The sequence below is a fragment of the Enhydra lutris genome, unplaced genomic scaffold (assembly GCF_002288905.1).
Source record: "Enhydra lutris kenyoni isolate GAN:26980312 unplaced genomic scaffold, ASM228890v2 scaffoldscaffold26, whole genome shotgun sequence".
NCBI classification, from domain to species: domain Eukaryota; kingdom Metazoa; phylum Chordata; class Mammalia; order Carnivora; family Mustelidae; genus Enhydra; species Enhydra lutris.
Genome location: NW_019154110.1, coordinates 1,922,054 through 1,942,451, shown reverse-complemented (window position 1 = coordinate 1,942,451; position 20,398 = coordinate 1,922,054). Strand labels below are relative to the sequence as shown.

General features: G+C 52.6%; 1 protein-coding gene across 4 annotated transcripts; it reads right to left on the bottom strand.

Moving 5' to 3' along the window:
• Positions 1-566: 566 nt before the first annotated feature.
• On the bottom strand, positions 567-20,294 carry LOC111151737 (inositol polyphosphate-5-phosphatase K). Of its 4 annotated transcripts, none has more exons than XM_022509907.1 (12): positions 19,481-20,294; positions 17,351-17,458; positions 16,913-17,021; positions 13,039-13,155; positions 12,540-12,715; positions 11,859-11,970; positions 11,082-11,191; positions 3,666-3,852; positions 2,637-2,774; positions 2,312-2,395; positions 2,036-2,140; positions 567-1,858 (listed from the first exon to the last, which is right to left on the bottom strand). In XM_022509907.1, the coding sequence occupies exons 1-12, from the start codon at positions 19,531-19,533 to the stop codon at positions 1,799-1,801; spliced, it is 1,359 nt and encodes a 452-aa protein (XP_022365615.1). In that variant the 5' UTR covers positions 19,534-20,294; the 3' UTR covers positions 567-1,798. The 4 variants fall into 4 exon arrangements, with proteins under 4 accessions (XP_022365615.1, XP_022365617.1, XP_022365618.1 ...); XM_022509909.1 differs by lacking the exon at positions 19,481-20,294 and adding an exon at positions 18,330-19,463; XM_022509910.1 differs by lacking the exon at positions 19,481-20,294 and adding an exon at positions 17,894-18,000.
• Positions 20,295-20,398: the final 104 nt, after the last annotated feature.

Below are 20,398 nucleotides of genomic sequence, written 5' to 3'. Positions count from 1 at the left end.
AGGCCGCCACTCTGAGCTGTGGCTGCTGTCTGCCAAATGACAGGTGCCGCGTGGCAGCGCCCACGAGGCTTGTGCAGGTGAGAAGGTGAGAGGCGGGCAAGAGTGAGCGGTCACGGGTCCTCTGGTATGTGTGTGTTGGGGTGGGGACAGAGATTACCATTGGGAGACCTTGGGGCAGGAGGCTCAAGGGAAAAAAAAGATGGTGACATTTTTGAATAGCTCTAGCTGGGACCAAGGCTCAAGGCTAAGGTGAAGGAATGTCAGTGAGGAGGGATGAACCAGTGAACACAGAGCGCCTTTTCTGAAAGTCAGCAGTTCCCAGAAACCCATTCTAGTTCACGGCAAGGTAAATGAAGTGCCTGATAGCATAGGAGGCTTGTCCCAACTGTGCCAGGGACCCAGAGGGCCGCCATCCTGGGACACCATCTCATTCCCATCAGGCAACATCTGTCACTCTCAGACACAGAACTCTAGTCTAGATCTACAGGGCCCTCGTCCTAGAGCTTAGCAAGGGTATGGAGTCAGACCATCACCACCCCCCCAATCACGGAGCCACACACAAATTGTAAAAGCCATGTTTCTAATGATCCCCCAATACAACAGACACAGAACACAGCCATGGGCCACTAGAAGCCCGGGGGACAGTTCTTGATGGTACACACGGCTCCCAGGGTGGAGTATGGATCACAGAGTGACTGGAGTGTCCCTCAGTCTCAGGTCAGAGGATGGATGTGACCGTCACAGAGCAGGTTCCCTGAGGTGTCTTCTCCTGGGAGAAGGGCCGTTGAATCACCAGTGGCTGGAGGCAAGTGGCGGGAGTGGGACTGAGTGCCCACACAGCACCCAGAGAATGCTCTCAGAAGACCCTCAAGGCCGGATTCTCCAAAATGACTGGATCCTGGCTCCCTTCTCTGCCTGCCTCTGCTTCAGGTGCTAGGGCAGTCTAGAGAGGGCGGGTTCCTGGCCAGTCACTGCAGGTGAGGGTGGGAAGGAGCAGATGAGCTCGGCTGGGCAAGAAAGCCCCTGGAAAAGTCTGTGGCCACAGCTCCTCTATCACCTGCCAACCCTTTCACAGGAGGGCAGGTTAGGGCATGGAGCCTGACCCACCAGCACAAGCCAATCTGGGGCCAATCCTTTGCTCAGACAGTGAACTTCTGCATCAGACTCCATGGGTCAGGCTCCTGCCCACAACACTTACTAAGAGCCTGGGTGGAGGGGCCCTTCATCCTGCCCACTTAGTCTAATTGCTTTTGCCAAAAGCAGGGATCCCACACCTTCTGCCCATCCCCCAGAGGGATGGGCAACAAGATACCAAGACTCCCGGAACCCAGGCTGCTTGTGCCAAGCAGTCTATGGTGCCTGTGCAAATGCGAGCATCTCCCCCTCCCAGGCAGCCTGAGGCCCAGGATGGCGTGACAAGAATGCAGGCCTGTGCCAGATGGGGCATGTGCCTGGCAGGCCTGCTTGGGCAGGACTGGGAGTGTGTGTGGGGAAAATCGAGAAACGAGATATAGGCTGGAGGGTCCTTCCCACGTCCAGGGGTCTGTCCCAGGTCTTCTGTGTTGACAAACTAGTTGGTTTCACTCATATCTCAGCAACAAAAACCTGTATTTAGGGGGCCAATTCTAGAGATCTGGACCGGAGAGAGCCAAGGAGTGTGGCTACAGCTCCCCCTGGGAGGTGGAGGATACCTGTTACCTCCTCTGGGGGCTGGGCCTGGCCCCTGGTGCTCCTGGCAGTGGTGGGCAGAGCTGGCTGCCAGCTCTGGCCTCCGCCCTGGAACCACTCTCATCCAGGCTCAGATGTGTGGTTGGGATTCACCCAGTGGGTCCTCCGCCAAGAAGGAGCCAGGCTGGATCTGCAGGGAGAAAACAGCAGTGAGCAGAATGGGGGGCGGGGAGAGCAGATTTTGCTCTGTGTCTTTCCATCACTCCCCTTCTCCAGTGCAGGGAGCTCCACGGCCCAAGTGGATTCCCAGGCCCATGGCAATGAAGAACTGAGCAGAGGCTCAAGTCCCCTCCCCACACCAACATACCTTGAAGGGTTTACTTATTCCCACCACAGAATGCAGATTGTTGCTATAGTAACAGAGGAGAAACTGGCCCTCGGTCTCAGGGATGTCGCTGGTATTGAAGTAAACCTGGTGGGGAGGACGGAGAGGAATGGGGTCAGTTCCCGGGCCCGGGGCCCCACCCAGCTCTCAGTAACAAGTTATCCCACCCTCCGTTCCTTCCAAAAGACAGAGGAGTGCCCAGGCATGCCCTCGCATTGGGAGACGTGGTATACCTATCTCAGGGAAGCAGGCAGGTACCTGGCTCAGCCCATCGCTGAAGGAGACCTGGTTGTCCCTGACCCAGACATAGGACACGTAGTCATTAATGTGGCGCAGCCCCACCTGTTGGAGAGGGGATTGGGCAGTCAGTGGTCTGGGAGGACGCGGCACCTGTGACAAGTGCCAAGGAGAAGATGCTTTGGCCTGGCCATTGTACTATACATGCCTCCCCCACTTCACCGCCAGCCTCTAGGTGGGCAAGGACCCCTGCGGGAGATGGGCATGAGCTCTTCAGCTCCCGTGAGCCCCCAGGAGGGATAAACCAGGGGGAATGGCTGATAGCACATCTTGCCCACCACGTCACCTTGTATAGTCCAATCCAGTCCCAGGGGCTGCTGGGAAAGTCTGGGGTCAAGGAGTAGCTGATCAACATGTCGTTCTCCATGGTCCACAGCCCCTCAGGCATCAGGGTGATCGGTGGGGTAGACACCAAAGGCTTCAGCTACATAGAGGTGGGAAAGGGGTTGAAATCCCACAGCATCATTCTTTCCTCTGAGGCTAATGTTCTTACTGTGAACTGTGAACTTGCAGTGAGGGGGAAGAGGGGCACACATGGGGATGGGCACAGAACTCCACTAGGCAGCCCCGAAAAAGTATTAGACTTTGACTGGCCCACTGGAAGGAGAAAGGGCCAAAGGCTTGTTGGGGGAAGCTGGCCCTGCCAGGGAGGATGGGGCTAGGGGCCCAGTGGGTAACCAAGCAGAGAGCCAAGTGCTGAGGGGAGAGGGTAAGGGAGAAGGGGGGAGTTGCTGACAGGTTTAAAAAGGAAGTCAGGTAGCTACTCTCAGGCCTCCAGGGTTCCTGACCCAAAGTAGGGCGGTAGTTCTGGGGAGAGCAGCTGTAGGCATGTGGAGGGCCACAATGGTATACAGACAGACAAACCAGCCATGAGAAAGTGAAGGCTGTGGTGTTGGGAGGACAATACCCAACAACCTGCAGGTCTCAGAGGAGGTCAACAGTGCCGTGGTCATTTGATGGCAAGATCCAAGGATGGAGGTAGCTCCCTTTGCAACCTGATCCAGGTAAATTTAGGACAAATAGAAGGAAGTCCTACTTCACACGGGAGGTAGTAAGCATAATGGAACCCACTAGCCCCAAGGGACAGTACCAAGAGGAAATGGAAACCCATTCACAAAGGGTCTGAGCCTGTTTTTGACAGAGCCCTCAACAGCTTCTAAGAGCTGGGATACCTGACCTGGGAGGAGTGGCAGTGGTGTCCTCCTACCTAGAGGCCTCCCCTGGGAGACATGCTGACATTAGAATCCAGGGCTGGGGGGTTTGGGAGGCGGCCCAGCGGGTGCTCTGTCAAGGGCCGGGCAGCCTAGAAATTCACCTCCAAGTCAAAGGTGCTGGTCACAGGCTTATGGTCACTGACACAGTACATCATGTGGCTGACATAGCTCCTTAGAGACAGGAAGAAGTGGGGGGCTGGCGGCCTCTGCGTTTGGGGGTTGGCCTGGGGCTGCCGCTTCAACCTCCACAGGATACGGTCGGTCCAAGCAGGCTTGCGTTTTTTCTCACTGGGGGTGGAGGGGAGAAAGAATGCGGAGAGAAGGGTTGGCAGGAGAGCAAGAAGGTACCCCCAGCAGGCCTGCTGGAGCCCCCAACACCAGGGCCTCTCAGTGGCCATGAGACCTCTGGGAATGTGGCATAGCAGCCGGCAGGAGGGGGCCCGAGAGAACCAGAAGCCAACTGGTCTTTGTCAGACTCTGCCAAGGACCTTCAGTCTAGTCTACATTTTTATGAATCCAACTGTGATTCAGAAACATTCCACTCCAAAGCTTTTCTGACTTCTAGAACAAAAGCAGCAGACCAGAGAGCAGCTGAGGTTTGGATTTCAGAGTTAGAGGTAAGCTGGAATTTGGCTTCCCTCTCACTACCGGTGGAACCTCAGAAAAGGAAAGGAAAGTATTTGGGGACGCTCCCTGTGGGCCCGCTGTCAGTACTGCCTGTCCCCTCTCTCAGGTGGAGAAATCGAGACTCAGTAGGAAAGGAACTTTCCTGAAGTCACACAGGGACTGAGTGGTGGAGTCAGGATTCAAGGCCAGGCGGCGTGACTAGATGGCCAAGCTCCTCATGACCAGGCCACCCCCTCTCGGCCTCCACTTCCTCATCCGTAAAATTAAGGTAATAAGTTACCTCACAGTCTGCTGACACGATTAAATGAGATAAAGCACACAAAATCTTTAGCACCGTGCCTGGTACAAAATAAGCTCTCTGTAATCACTGGCTATTGTGACTCTTTGTTCTCAAGAGTCAACTGAGACCCCTCTGGCCTGTTCTTTGCTTACTGGCTTCTCTGCGGAGCCCTGAGGCTGTACAGCCCTTGGAGATAGGAGTGCTTTCCTTCCCTAGGTAACTGCGGTTGTCTCAAGACAGGCGAGCCTACAGGCGAGGGAGCTACAGGGCTGTTCTCGAAGATCGAAGATTGGCAGTTCTCTAAGACCAGGCTTTGCCCTCCAAGAATGGGGCGGGGCCCAAGTCCTGGAATGGGGGGGTGGGCAGTTGCTGCTCTGGGTTCCTCCCCCTTGATTTTAAAAGAACCCAGAGTAGTAAAGCCTAGTCAGATGGTTCCTGCTCTAAAACCCTTCAGGAGTCTTCACTGACTCTGAATAAAGCTCAAGTGCCCAAGCACGGTTTTCCAGGAGCCTGATACCCCTGTCCTACACTGTCTCCCACCACTGTCCCAGACCTGCCTACCAGGGACTCTCTGGCCTCCGGACCTTTACTCTTGCAGTCTATACTGCCTGGAACACCCGTCTTCACAGGGAGAGGCCAGTTGCAACGCTGCCTTTGTCAGAAAGCCGTCCTTGAGCTCTACTTTCTGCTTCCAAAGCATTTTGCACCAGTGTTTTCCCTATTATGTTATGCAGTGCTGTCGTTTTCAGTTGGCATACTGGTCTGTGTGAGCCTGGAAGGCAAGCACTGGCTCTCGAGATGTCCTGTGCAACCTCAGCCTTAGTACAAAGCCGGCACTTAGCCGGCCTGACTGCTCATGGAACCTAAACTCAGGAAAACCCCAAGCTCGACCTCTCTCCTCTCTCCTCAGAAATGCCCATCTAATCCTGACATACACACTTTAAGATGCTGATAACCAGGTTGCAAGTCTACTTTTTGTCTTCTGTTTGATTCACTTACTATTTTATTTTATTTAAAGATTTTATTTATTTATTTGACAGACAGCACGTGCAAGCAGGGGGAGCAGCAGAGGGAGAGGGAGAAGCAGGCTCCCTGCTGAGCAGGGAGTCTGATGCAGGGCTGAATCTGAGGACCCTGGGATCACGACCTGAGCCATCCAGGTGCCTCCACTTACTATTTTACTTTATTTTAATTTTTTATTTTCCTAAAGATTTTATTTACTTGACAGAGATCCCAAGTAGGCAGACAGACAGAGAGAGGGGGAAGCAGGCTCCCCGCCGAGCAGAGAGCCTGACTCAGGGCTTGATCCCAGGCTCCCGGGATCGTGACCTGAGCTGGAGGCAGAGGCTTTAATCCACTGAGTGACCCAGGCACCCCTACTATTTTATTTTTTTAGAATATTTTATTTATTTATTTGACAGAAAGAGATCACAAGTGGGTAGTGCGGCAAGCAGAGGGACAGGGGGAAGCAGGCTCCCTGCCGAGCAGAGAGCCCAATGTGGGGCTCAATCACAGGACCCTGAGATCATGACCTGAGCCGAAGACAGAGGCTTTAACCCACTGAGCCACCCAGGCGCCCCTCCACTTACTATTTTAAATAAAGATTTCTGACATACTGTTGTCAATTCAACAGCAATATAGTCTTCTAGCAACAGAGAGGCAGAATGCTGTCTCACTGGTGAAGTCTGATTCCACGATCAGACACCAGGATTTGGGGGGAGGTCCTGCCCTGTTAACAAAGAGCTCTGTGGTTCTGGCTGGTGAACATGTGACTTGGAGAGAGGCTCCTTGCCCTCTCTCCACACCTGGCCCTAGGCCTCTCTTCCCTCTGCCTGTTCCTGAATTATATCATTTTATAATTAACTGGTAATCTAGTTTGATAAAGAGAGAGAGACAGAAAGCTATGTGCCCCTGGGCAAGTGACTTCACTTCTCCCAGCCTCAGCTTCAGCTCTCAGATGGGGGTGACAACAGTACTTTGCTTCAAAGAGTTGTAGTGAGGATTAAACAAGTTAAGGTGTGTTAAGGGAGGGGTTAAGAGGTGCTAACCGGCTTGGCCACATCTGTTTGGGGCTCCCGGGGTTGTCTCAACCTTCTACTCTTCTGAGGAGTGCTCAGAGCACATCAGAATATGCTATTTCTCTACGGCCATACCACCCTGAACGCGCCCGATCTCGTCTGATCTCGGAAGCTAAGCAGGGTCGGGCCTGGTTAGTACTTGGATGGGAGAATATGCTATTTCCACTCCAGAGATGACAGACAAGGAATCTCTGAACCCACCTTGGACATTCAGTACCCAGCCATGCTTAAACTTGGGAACGATCCACACAAATGGACCACTTTCCCTTTCAAAGCATTCTCCCTCCCTAACTTCCCTATTATGGTGACTAGCTGTCACTTCAGGATCCTCCACAAGTCCTGACCACAGCCTGTCTCTCCTTCCTCCTCAGTACCTCTCAGCCTGTCCTCCTTTCCTTCTTTTCCAGGGCCTGCCCAGGCTTATCACTGGGCACCTGTACACTTCAGTCTTTCAACGAAGATTTACCGTGCCCTTATTATATGCTAGGCAACTGGGGATCTGAAAAATGGGACTGACAAAGTCCTCGAGGAGCTTGTCTGGCAAAAAAAAAAAAAAAAAAAAAAAAAAAGACAGGAAACAAGTTAAATGTGTACAAATTGAGCTGCCTGGATGGCTCAGTTGGTAGAGTGTGTGCCTCTCAATCTCTGGGTCATGAGTTTAGGCCTCATGTTGGGCGTGGAACCTACTTAAAAATAAATAAATAAATGTGTGTGTACAAATTAAATATTACATATATTCCCCCAGTTCTTCACTTCTTTCTTAAAAGGGGTGGTTTAGTTGGTTATGGGTCTGCCTTTGGCTTGGGTATGATCCCAGGGTCCTGGGATTGAGCCCCGAATTGGGCTCCAGCCCCGCATTGGGCTCCCTGCTCAGTGGAGGGCCTGCTTCTCCCTCTCTCTCTGCCTGCTGCTCTATTTGTGCTCTCTCTGTATCTCTCTGTCAAATAAATAAATAAAAATCTTTTAAAAATTTTATTTATTTATTTTAGAAAGAGGGAGAGAGAGTGCAGCAGGGAGGGGCAGAGGGAGAAAAAAACTCAAGCATACTCAAGCCCCGACTTGGGGCTTGATCCCAGAACCCTGAGATCATGGCCTGAACCAAAACCAAGAGTTGGATGCTTAATCAACTACGTCCGCCCCATGGGCCCTCCCCCATCCGGTTCTCCATTTCTTTTTCTTTTTTTTTTTTTTTTAAGATTTTATTTATTTATTTGACAGAGAGAGCAAGATCACAAGTAGGCAGAGAGGCAGAGTGGGAGGGGGAAGCAGGCTCCCCGCTGAGCAGAGAGCCCGATGCGGGGCTCGATCCCAGGACCCTGAGATCATGACCTGAGCTGAAGGCAGAGGCTCAACCCACTGAGCCACCCAGGCGCCCCCGGTTCTCCATTTCTAATAATAATCGTGAAACATGGGATCCTTCTGTTCATTCGACCCTGTGATAGGTGTCGCATGGACTGTCCTGATCCTCTCGGCCCTGCAAGACTGTTACAAGTCACATTCTCCCTCCACTACAAGACACTGAAGTTCAGAGGTCACCCTGTCCAGGCAGAAGTCAGATGCTTGCCTACGTCTATGAAGTCCATGCTCCTTCCACTGCACTCCAACGTGGCCAATTCCCAGCAGTGAACTGTCTCCTCGAATGCCTTACCAGAACCAGACCTCACTTAGGCTTTTTGGCTGAATGGTTGTGACTGAGTACAAGAATTGTTTCTGGAGATTAGTATGTCCTTACTTTAGACAAATTAAAACCAGCTAGCTCTGCAAATATTTCTTTAAGAGCCTAGAACATTGAGCCGATCTATTGACCCCTAGTGATGTGTTCCATTTCTGGGTCTGAAATAGTCTGAAATGAACTTTTCCCTTCGGAAAAGTCTTACTGAACTCTGGACAGGAGTCTTGACTAGATTGATCGTAAGATCCTCTGCTCATTGCCTGGTGGAGAGGCTGACCAGGCTCATGTCAACCATAACAAAACCCTACAGCAATCCCTGACTTTAACAGGATTTCCCGCTCTGAGCCTGTTCAGCCTCCCCTGTAATGGAGCTGACCTCGTTTCTGATGACATCTTGGCTCAGGGATGTTGCTGGGCAAAACTGATGTGTATCATGCCGTGCACACAAGTCACTCATGGTCTCTTTGTATAGCCGGTCAGGCTCTTCTCAAGGTGCCTCTCATCAATGCTGCTGACTGACTGGAATGCCTGCCCTTCTCTCTGCCGGACTCCACTGTATCCTTGACAGCAGCTCTGATCGACTCCTCCTGGCTTCAGCTGCCTGCCTCTTTACCATTCGCTCAACCTCCTTCGACACTTCCAGAGTTCTAGAACCTTCTACTGACCAACTCCTGGACTTGATAGTGCTTACTTGGATTTCTTGCTATGGGTGGATCCCTCTAATAGATGGGCTGCCCCTTAAAGACCTTATCTTTTCCTTCTGTCCTCCTGGGCTCCTGATTCAAACAAATGCCGGGCGCTATGCTACATAACAGAGTTGGTCATAAATCAGATCCAGTCTCTCCGGGCATTCGTAGTACATCAGGAAAAGCCCACTGTGTCTTGAAAGCAGCAGTGGAAGCATGGTGTGTGCAATGCTTTCAGGCAGTGTATGGGCAGGAGAAAACTCTCAGCGAGATGGGGAAGTGTGAGGGAGCTTTCTAACAGCGATGATGTCTGAGCTGAGTTTTCAAGGATGAAGAACAGTCTGGTTACACAGGCACATGGTAAGTGCTCCAGTGATGTCAATCACAATGTGGACTGTATCCACTGTGTGGAAATAAGTACCTGCCTCCTTCTTTGCAAGACTTCGCTGTCCCCATCCTGCCTGCCCTTTTGCTGCTGTTGGTAAGACTGGCTGCGAATCTGGAGGTGCTGTGGGCTAGACTGAAGCACTGGGGGCCACAGAGTAGAGTCGGATCTCAGCTCCAGCTCCGCCATTACTAGTTGAGTCTCCTGGGGAAGTCCTTTAACATCTCGGAGCCTCTGTACCCAATTTCAGTACCTGCTGATCCTAGCCTAGCCAACACTCAGCTGTCTGTGAGGACTTCCAGTCTCCTGGTGGTTTCCCTACCATACCTGGGGGTGGGAGCAAAGGGACCCCCGGCCACATGGCCTGCCAGTAGCTCTCTCCTTGCTGGCAAGAGGGGATTGAAAGTCCATCAGTAGAAGGTCCCAGCTGCCAAGGTCCAGGCCCATCCCACCGAGGCCTCACAACGTCCATGATAGGTCTCATCTCCAACGGATGGCTGGGGAGACTGGCAGTCTCCCTGCAGCTGTGGCCCCAGGCCAGCTGGCCAGCCGGAACCTGCCCTCTTCCCTCCTTTCTGGCATGCTCTGTGGCCCAGGCTAGGCTCTGTTTTCAGGGTTCATGGCCTCTTCTTGTGTGTGCTGCCCAGGCCATGACCCCAGCACATCTTGCTCCATGCTCCCAAAATGCCTCCCCCCTACCCCACCCCTTCCTTGGAGGGGACGCTGTGGCTTGGCCATACCACTGCCAGCACAGGGCCGTCCTACTTCTCAGCCTGGCCCAGCTGGGGAGACACCTGTTCACTCCCCACATTCTAGAGGCTCTGCCCTAAAGGCACTTCCTGCCTCCCTCATAAGACAGTCTTGCTAAGAGGAGTAGAGGAAGGTGAGACAAAAACCCTGTGACACAGACGGGGCTCTTCTCTGTCTTCAAAGAGATGGGAATCCTTGCCAAATTGGGCCGGGAACTTCAGGCCAGAGCTGCTCTTGACCCTCTGCCTAAGCTGCAAGTCTGGGTGGTTACCTGCCCCTTCTCAGCTTCTTAAAGAGGTATTTAGTACAACTACTACCCAAAGACGTGAATTTGACCACAGCAGTTGTCACGGTGCTTACCAGGTGCCAGGCACTGGGGCTGAGCACATGCGAGGTCTCATTCAATCCTCAACCCCATGAGCTGGATACTAATATCATCCCCATTTTATAGATGATCAAATTGAAGTTTAAATATCTTATCTGAGGACGTGTAGCTGATCAGTGGCAGAGCTGTATTTTTAAATACTAGATGCACTGTTCCTACGTTGTTCCCCATAAACTCCTCCACTGACGACAACTACTTCACCTTCCTATATAGTACCTGATCCACTCTCAGCTAGGGCAGGGGTACCTGAGCCAGTAACTGGCTGAGCCAAGATTTCTGTTCTTCTGTTTGGGAAGGACCAGAAAGCCTGGGGGAGTGGAAGCAATGCTGAAATGCAGTCTCTCTCAAGTGAGGAATCAGCCACATCCCCCCCTCTCCTCCTATCCCCATCCTTGCCAGCACCTTCCTGCTCTCTGAGGACACTCTGGGAAGCTCACACAGTCGGCGCGTCATGAGGCGGCTGGGAGGTGCCACTCCTGAGGTGATGGCTGGATCTATTCCTGCTTCCCTAACACTTCTATTCTGAGGCAGCTCCCTCTGCCACCAAAGCCCAACACAACCTGACTTCCGAGGCCTCTTGGCCCCTCATTTCCTCCTCACAGGCTAATTCCAAATCAGTGGCAGGCTGATCCTCTCCTGGGGGAGCCCGCTCACCTGGTGTCATAGTTGTTGGAGTTCTTATCAAACTTGTAGGTGGGTGGGAAGAGCAGGGGGCCCTCCTGGAACTCCCGGAGCAGCGGATCGTGTCTCTTGGCGATGCTGAGCTGGAGAGAAAGGCACAGTCCCATCTCCTAGCAGTCCCGACCCAGCGACCTGGCACACACTCCATTTGAGGGATCGCACATGCCACTGAGGTAGGCCAGGAGTCAAGCAACACCACTTCCCTTCCTCACTGCCTCAGTGACAGCCTCAACGGCCCGTCCCCACTCCACCCCCATCCCCAGGAAAGTGGAATCCTTCAGCAAACATTATTCCAGAGTCCCAGGGGAGGCCGCTGCCTGCCATTTTCCAGTCCTGGGACTATGGGAACCTGGCTTTGAATTCCATCTCTCTGGGAGTCACTAGCAAACTTGTATCAGAGGGGAGGTTGGGGTCCCCCCAAAGGGCTGGTATCTCATCCTCTAGGAGGCAAGCAAGCCTGGGGATGGAAAAGACAACAGGGATCCAAGAGAGCTGGTGCCCAGTGCAGGACCATGGTAAGCCGAAGGCCTTGCTCCCTATCTTAATGCATACCCAGCAGCTCCTCCAGGGGAAGACCAGGCCCCAGGTGCAAAGCCCTGTTAAACTCCTCCCCACCTGGGAACAAGGACTTCAGAGGCCTGGAAATGGAGAACAGGCAGCTGAGGGACCTGAGCAGTGCCCCCCACATTTGATGCTGGACCTCCACAATAGGCTCAGATCACCCCTCTGGACCTTTCCCTCACTTGATACCTGATCCTTCTCCCACAGGTCACTGTAACGCCGATTTTTTATGGATTCCCGGACAAAATGCAGCCCAAAGTCATCAATCCGGAAGTTCATGTCTCCAAACCACAGAATGAGGCTGCAGAGAGAGAAGAAGGCAGCTGAGGGTTGTGACAAGGTAAGAGAAGGGAGGAGCAACAGGCCTCAGGCCGGCTCACTCCTCCAGTGCCGAGCTCAAGGGGCAGGTGAGATGCTGGAAGCTGGGAGGAGCCAATGCCAGGGATGATTTGGCATAAGCCCTGATGAACTGTTCTCGTGGCTGCTTCCCAGCTGTTTCAGCCACACACACCAGCCCCCAGAGGCAAGCAGCAAATAGAGCAGGCTCTTGCCCTCCCTCCCCCTCCCTCAATGGGCCACCAGGCAAGGCTGAGAACCAATTCCCCATGGGTGAACTCAGGAACCCTGGGGTAATCAATCTGGGATCTTCAGAAGTGTCCGGAGTTCTAAAGCAGGACACGGAGGGAAGGGTGGCAGGGAAAGGGAAGGAGTCCTAGGCCCCAGGCAGGTAAAATTGGACGAGAGAGCCAGGGCATCAGGGAGGAGGCTGAGAAAGGGCTGGAGTGGAACACAGGCGGCCTGAGGGTAATGCTAGCCTGGGCTGGTGTGGGGGCGAGGACAGGGGGCAGCAGTCCATGAGTGCATACTCACTCATGGTCCAGGATGTTGGGGATATCCCGTCCCTCAAAATTTTGCATCTCTAGGATCCGATCAAAGTGCTCCAGCCGCTGGTCATTGTTGGCCATGTGAGGGGGCAGGTGGCAGTTGACGATGCTGATGTAGTAGCCATAGAGCTTCAGGCAGATGTTGACGCCCCCTTTGTTCCCCTGACGGGATAAGTGGGCACAAGGGTGGGAAGTGGCTCTGGCTAAGACCCACCTCCCCTTTCCCACCTCCAGCCTGAGCGGAGATCGTCTCGTCTGCTGCCAGGTCTCCCAAGGGCCGGACGCTCAGCTCCCCGGAGTGACCTCCCCATCCAAGAACCCAGCTCACCCAGCCTGAGGTCTCAAGGGTGCTGAGCTCCCAGAGGTAGGAGAGCAGATATGCATCACCCCCTTTTCCATCTGCTCGCCCCTAAAGCGTCCAGCCCTCCCCAGCCCAGCGGTGAAGGCCTCCCAGTTCGAGATTCAGACAACAACTCCATCCTTACCCAGTACCCGAAGAGGCCCGTGGGGGTGGATTTAGTAGAGAGGATCTGGACAAAGGGCAAATGCTGATGCTTGGCAAAGAACAGTAAGAGGAGCCCCTGCATGCGGACACTGGAGACCTACAGCAGAGGGGGGACAATGGTCATTCACTCCCCTGCACAGGCCGAGGAAGTCCCTGCCTAGCCCTGAGGTCGATGGTGTCTCAGCTCCAGGCTCAGCGTTTACTCCCCTGAGCTGCCGAGTGCACTGCCTCTTCCCGGGCTCGGGCTTCGGAGGGGAGGCTGAGAAGACAGGCTGCCAGGGCACCCTGCCATCAGGAGGGCATCGACCTTCCAGTCCCAGCACCATGCAGCCTAGGGACTCCTCTCACCATGCTCTATGGGTCCGTAGGGCACTCCAGGCTGCCATCCCCATGCACCAGGGGCTCAGAGAGGGATGGCACGATGTAGGATAGTGGCTAAGGGCACTGGCTTTGTTGGAAGTTAGCCAGATTTGGGTTCAGATCCCACTTGGGCTCCTAGTATTTGCTGTTGGGCCCAGTCTCAGCCTATTTGCTCATTGAAAAACCAGGACTCTACCTCATCTAGCTCACAGATGCCAGAAGGATTAACTGGCAGCTATTCTTTGCTGGTTTAAGGATTAAAAAAAAATTTTTTTTTAGTAATCTCTATTACCAATGTGGGGTTCAAACTCATGACTCCAAGATCAAGAGTCTAATGCTCTTCTGAGCCAGCTAGGCACCCCTGGTTTAAAGATTTTTAAAAAGTAAATGCAGGGAGGGGCACCTGGCTGGCTTGCAATTCTTGATCTCAGGGTCAAGAGTTCAAGCCCCATGTTGGATGTGGAGACTACTTAAAAAAACAAAAAAGTAAATTCAGGAAGAGAATATGAGAGGCTTCTAGGTTGCTAGAAATATTCTGGGAGCTCCTGGGTGGCTCAGAGGGTTAAAGCCCCCCCCTTCGGCTCAGGTTGTAATCCTGGGGTCCTGGGATCGAGCCCTGCATCGTGCTCTCTGCTCAGCGGGGAGCCTGCCTCCCCCACTCTCTCTGCCTGCCTCTCTGCCTACTTGTGATCTCTGTCTGTCAGATAAATAAATAAAATCTTAAAAAAAAAAAAAGAAACAAAGAAAGAAAGAAAGAAACATTCTGTACCTTGTCTTGACTGGTGGTAACAACGAAGCATAGACACATAAAAATCTACCAAAAATACACCTAATTTCTGTATACATTATAATGCTCAGTGGAAAAAAATTTAAGAAAATGCTCCCCCAAATAATTATACGCTGTGGATAGCTGGATCTCCATGAAGGCGATGCGGAGGCAATGAGAGCAAGCATGGTGGACATGCGTTTACAGGCTGGGAAGAACAGCCACCGTCTCCAGAGATCCTTCATACTGCATTTAATCTTCACCCCAACCTTGGAAGGAACTGATGTCCCTGTTCTGCAGATGGAAGGCTGAAGCTCAAGGAGATTAAGGAACCAGGACGACTACTCAGATAACAATGTTAGAGGTCCTGGATCCCTATAATCCCTGCTCTCTGTGAGATAGGGTGGGACAGGGCCGTAGCCAGTGACCCTCTCTCTCAGCCTCAGCCTGTCTACACCTACCACCCGAGTAGCTGTTTCCGGAGCTTGAGGTTGCAGAGGCCAAGGAGGAAATCCCCGGGTGGGGAGCATGTACTGGGGCCTTCCAGGAATTATGAAACTTGATCCCGCAGGCCAGGAGCTCTGCCATAGCAGAGGAGTCAAAGCAGGGGGAACCCCAAACCCAAGACTGAGTGAAGGAGGCGTGAAAACCTAGCGTTGGATAGAGGTTACTACAAATGTGTCCCTAACCGCACCCTCTAGCCCGGGTCTTGGCTTCCCATTCACGAGCATGTATGCCAATGGAACGGACTCCTAAGGAACTGATAAAGATCCAGGAAGAGCTTTCAGGCTTAATCCTGACCCACACAGCAGGTCTGGACCAATGGGACCCCAAAAGAAAGCACCAGTCCGCTTTGTGAAGGAACAAGGACAGGGAGGAGGGTGGGAGGCAGGAAAGGCTGAGACTGGGAGAAAGGGTGGGGCTGTGGGGAAAGGCGGGAGGCTTGAAGGGGAAGTTCTGTTGGAGGAAGTGAAGTAGGAGGAGCTAAGGAAGGAGCTACAGGGAGGGAGCTAGGGGCCCTAGAGCCAACAAAAGGAGTCAGGTCCAGGCTTCTCAACCTCCTCCCATCAGAGGAAGAGGCTGCAAAAGCAGGGCTCACTCCTTTACCCGTTCGCCTAGTTCTTTGCTAGGGGAAGGAGAGTCACCCATCTGCTTTGGGTGCCAGGCCTTCAGGCAGGCCTCCCAAATGCGGGAGGCCAAATGGGTAGAGTGGCTTGTGTCCCTGCTACAAGCTGAGCTAATTTCTTTGGCTTGATTCCATTCTACCAATCCCTTGCCAGTTAGCCAGGGTGCAGGAAAGCCTCTGGTCTTGGGAAGAGAGTGTGTGGGGAGAGAGGTGTTTCTGCCTTCTTGGAGGCTCTAACTGTACGTCTATAGTAAGAGGCCTGAGCTTCAGCTGGAGGGAGCCAAGGGCTTGGGAACTGGCCTTTTCCAGCCTCAGCAGCAGGACAAAGCTTGTATTCCCTCCTCCTAGCTCAGTCCTTAAGAGGACTCACAGCTCTTGCCTCAGCACCATTAAGCAAACTGGGGTAAAAGAATGAATTCTGAATAAATGAGTCACCCAGGAAAGGGCCAGAGGAATTTTGGTATCTCCAAGAAGCACTGCATAGGGTGCTTTGAATGGGACTATGCTTCATGCCTCAGCTGTGCAGGACATAAAGGTGAAGACCCAGCAGTCTAGAGCCTTCCTGTGGATTCTCCTATGGTCTGCTTTCCCGAAAGAATACTGGCCCTTCAGACTGAGAACTATTTTCCCTCCATTTTTCTCCCCTCTCCAAACCTCTGGGCCCCTGAGAATTTGAGGTACATGTCTCCCATGATCAGAGGACACCCTCTGAAACCAGTTAGCTATGGCATACCTGTCAGCCTCAGATCACCAGCACAGCAATAAAATGCAATAGTTAAGAATATGGGTTATTATCGCTTCTTGGCCTTTTGGCTAAGATCAAGTGAAGAACATGGGTTATGGGGTGCCTGGGTGGCTCAGTCAGTTAAGCATCTGCCTTCGGCTCAGGTCATGGTCCCGGGGTCCTGGAATTGAGCTCCGCACAGGTGCCCTGTTTAGTAAGGAGTCTGCTTCTCTCTCTCCCTCTGTCCATCCCCCTGCTCTATCACTCTCAAATGAATAAATGGAAAATCTCTATAAATAAATAAATAAAATAAAAATAAATTCCATACTAAGTACAATAAAGAAAAAAAAAAGAACATGGATTATGAAATTTGAAAGATCTAGATTCAAATCCCAGACAGCCTGTGTGACCTTTGAGTCTTGGTTTTACCTGTAAAATACCCGCATTTCAAGGGAATTAAGAGCTCTCAATAACATATATAAAGTTTATTTATAATGCTTACTACCAAGTAAGCATTCGGTAAATGTTAGCAGTTACTATTATACTCAGGGACTTCAGGCCTGGCATATGAGCAGGGACTGAAGGCTGATGGTGGAAAGGTACTGAAGTGTTAATAAGCCCTGCTGAGCTTCCCCCCAGGATTCTCCCGACCTGAAAAATGTCCAGGTGTTAAACCAACCCCTGGGGTCCCAGCTCAGCTCCAGCTACACTGGAAAGACACAAAGCAGGCAGGAGTCCCAGGAAGCCAGGTACAGCTGAGGTTTAGGCCTTCAAATAAATGGAAACAGCATGAAAGCCTATGTGGGAGACCATAGGACTGGGGGTTAGTGAGGGGAGGTGAGACACACTTCCCAACTGCCCATGAACTTGTAAGTTACCTTGACGAAGCTCAGAGGGGAAAGCACATCCATGAAGAAACTGCTCCATGGGTCTTCAAAGGCAGTGTCAGAAAGGAGGCTCATGATCCCACAGTTCATTTCCTGCAAACTGCCCATCCCAGGTCAAAGGCTGTCCCCCTGGTCTGGAGGGTAGTACTTCTGCCACAGACATTCAGTACTGCCCTTGGCACTTTCAAATCTTGGGTACTCATGACCATGATCTCGCCCTCCCATGGCCATTGACTACCAACCCCTTGCCGTTACTGACGCAGGAAAAGAAACACTGACTGGTCCTGATGCAGGCTGAAAGCTCCTAGCCTTCAGACTCCACAGCGAGGGAGGACAGGTTATAGTAGTACCCCGTGGGGACCACTTTGGGCTGGTCGGGCTTATCTATCTCAGCAATGGAATGGGGGAAGGGGCACCACAGACACCTACCCAATGACATACATGTCCAGATTCAGGTTGTCTTTGTTCAGCTGCAGAAGATCACTGAGGTCCAGAGGAGGTGCTGCAGAAGCCACGTTCCATGTCACAACATGTATGCTGTGGAAGGGATGCAAAGGTAAGTCGTGGAGGGAAGAGGATAAGACCCGTTTCCAGGTGACAAACAGGGGTCTGGGCCTGCTAATGGCTGCACCACAATCTGCTGCAACCAGAATGGGAAACGGGAGTTTCTTTACCTGGTAGTGGGAACAGGGGCATTGAACTACAAAAGCCCTTCATCTTCACTTTGTTCCTGAAGCAGGAAATTTCCACCCTGTTTTGGCTCCTCCATGCAGGCCCACAGCTGCCCACAGCTGGCAGCACTTGTGCTGCTGACATTAAGAAAGGCTGCCAAACTGGGCGCAAAGGTTTCAGGGTCAGGCGAGGGGAGGGATGGGGATGGGGTGGGTAGTTAGGAATTTAATCATTTCACCAGCCATTCACACCTCAGGGCTCCTAAGACCACCAGAAAGAGTCTGGAGTTTCAGTTTTTACCTTGTAAGAGGACTCAGCACTGCAAGACAGGAGCATTTCAAAAATAACAAAGATAACACCACCACATTCCCTTCCTTCCTTCTTCCTAGCAGGTCCCTGGAGCATAACCAATTCTGCCAAGCATTTCAGGTAGCCTAAAGCAGAAGATAACAGGGTTCTCAACATCTCTCTCAAGAGTCTAACCTCTTGGGAGCCTGGGTGGCTCAGCCATTAGGCGACTATTTTCAGCTCAGCTCGGGTCAGGATCCTGGGGTCCTGGGATTGAGTCCCGCATCAGGCTCCCTGCTCAGTTGGAAGTATGCTCCTCCCTCTCCCACTCCTCCTCATGTTTCCTCTCTTGCTGTCTGTCAAATAAATAAAATCTTAGAAAGAGTCTACCCTCTTTTGGGAAAACTCATCAGCTGGATAACATCCTCAACCTTGGCTTCATATTCACCTTAGGGAAGCAAGAGAACTAGATCAGCAGCTCTCAATAACAATGGATCCCATCAGAGGCTCCGGGGAAGGAGACACTTCAATTGAATAGTTACAGCAACACTCCCAAGAAAGCCCCAGACTCAGCTGAGTACAGAGCAGTCAGGGGCTACAACACCTGCAGAGACCAAGGTCCAGCCACCAGGCCTTAGGTGAGTCCTAGGTACACCATGAGGAGGAGGACCTGCAGCAGAGGAAAACCTAGAATGAGCGCGGAAACCGGGTTGAGAGAGGTGGGAGAAAAGGGCAGGATGTCCAAAAACATCTCTTCTCCACCAGATCCTGTTCTTAGAGGTCCATGTTCTAAAAACCACAACTTGAAATTCTTGGCCGACTTAAAACAACTTCCTGCCCCTCCCTACGAACAACAACAAAACAATACACAAACCACCTTCCCAGGCATTAGGCCAGAGATTCTGCACTTCGTTTGTTTACGATCTCCCCCTGCCGTCCAACAGAGGATTAAGGAAAGCAGCCCTTTTAGTCCAAGGCTCTTTGTTTTCCCAGGGACCTGCTCTAAGTGGATGGAGCGCAAAAGTCGGGATTTCTCGCCCTCACTCTCAGATTCGACGATTAGCAGCAAATCCTTGCATCGTGACCTGCACTAAGTTGGTGATTAGCTTTGTTCTTCGTTAAAGAGCAAACATGGGACCGGGCTCTATCACTGCGCTAACGGATCTTACCTAAACCTGATTTCGGATTTCGGATTTCGGGAGGTCACAACGGGATCAGCAGACCCCGTGTTGTATGTTTTGATCAAAAGAACAAGATTTCTATTCTAGAGCTGAGAGGAGAATATCTTGTTATGTCTTTACCCCAAACAGCCCGATACTGCTGCCTCCGCCAGGTGCCAACTGAGACACCTGCGAGGGGAGCCTAAATAGGAACGAGCTCGGCAGCCTGAGTTTGGAAGGAGCGCGGGGCTTGGGCCCAAAGCAACCCCCTCAATATTGCCTTGGGAGAACCAGGGAGGGTCTCTGAACCAGAATCAGCCCTGCAGGCCCGGTCCCTTCTCTCCCAGTCTGATGGTACCTCAGATCTGCAGCCCTGAAAGGGTAGGAGAGGGTGATCCCAACCGGAACAGGTCGGCTTGCCCGCTGCCGCCTTCCTCACCTGAGCGTCTTGCTTCTCGGTTCAGTCGTCTTCCGTGGGCTCTCGGCGGCCATCGTCCCCACGCCGCGCGCCCCGGCCGCTCCTGGTCCGATCCACCTCCCTCCGGCAGCAGGTCCCGGCTACCTTACTCTCCCCCGATTGTTTTCCTTCCGGATTCTGACCCTCCGCCTCGGCTTCCGTACGAGGCGGGGCTTGAAGGCACGGAGGGCTCTGGGTGGTGCGGCCTGGGGGAACAGGCGGGACTCGCCAAAGAGCGCGAAACGGTGAAAGGCTGGGAGGAAAGAGGCTCAGGGTATCCGGGACGTCAAGAGAGGCGCGTCTCCGTGCCAGCAGAAGCCGACGCAACACTGCCCCTCCCCGCCGCGCGCGACTGTCAGCCCCGCGGCTCCCAGGGTGCCCCGCGCGAGGCCGGCCGGGAAGGGCGGTGTTCCGGCTGAAGCCGCCGCCCGGCCTGCACCGGCATCCGAGGCCCGCTGGGTTTCGCCAATGCTTGGAGGAGGTCTCCAACTGTGTGCTGTGCCCTTCCACCTTCCCAACGTCCACAAGTCCAAAGGGCGAGGGTGAGGGTGGAGTGGCAGCCCAGCCACTGTCCTGCCTGTGAACCAGTGTCTTTGCCCCTCATCTACAGGTGATCGCTCTCGTGTTGGTCATGGAGCTCCTCCATCCTTAGTTCTCCTCCACGGCCACTTTCAAGTGTTTTCTCGCTTTTCACACTCATTAGGTTACCTGTTACACATTAGCCGTTGGGGGTGCCTGGACTCTTAGAAAATTAGCCGCCAAAGAATGAAAAATAAATCACTACCTCTATGTGATAAATAAAAATGAAAAAAATTTGCCCAAGATTAAGATGTTCTTCAAATAACTGGTTCTTCATCTTTTTTTGGGGGGGGGGTAGGTGGGAGGGGCAGTGCATGGGAT

Coding starts and splice junctions, on each gene's coding strand:
- LOC111151737 (XM_022509907.1), bottom strand. CDS start 19,533: ATGGCCGCCGAGAGCCCACGGAAGACGACTGAACCGAGAAGCAAGACG. Junction 11,192..11,858: donor ACCTGTGGGAGAAGGATCAG/GTATCAAGTGAG, acceptor CTTTCTCTCCAG/CTCAGCATCGCCAAGAGACA. Junction 2,775..3,665: donor CCAGCACCTTTGACTTGGAG/GTGAATTTCTAG, acceptor ACCTCTATGTAG/CTGAAGCCTTTGGTGTCTAC.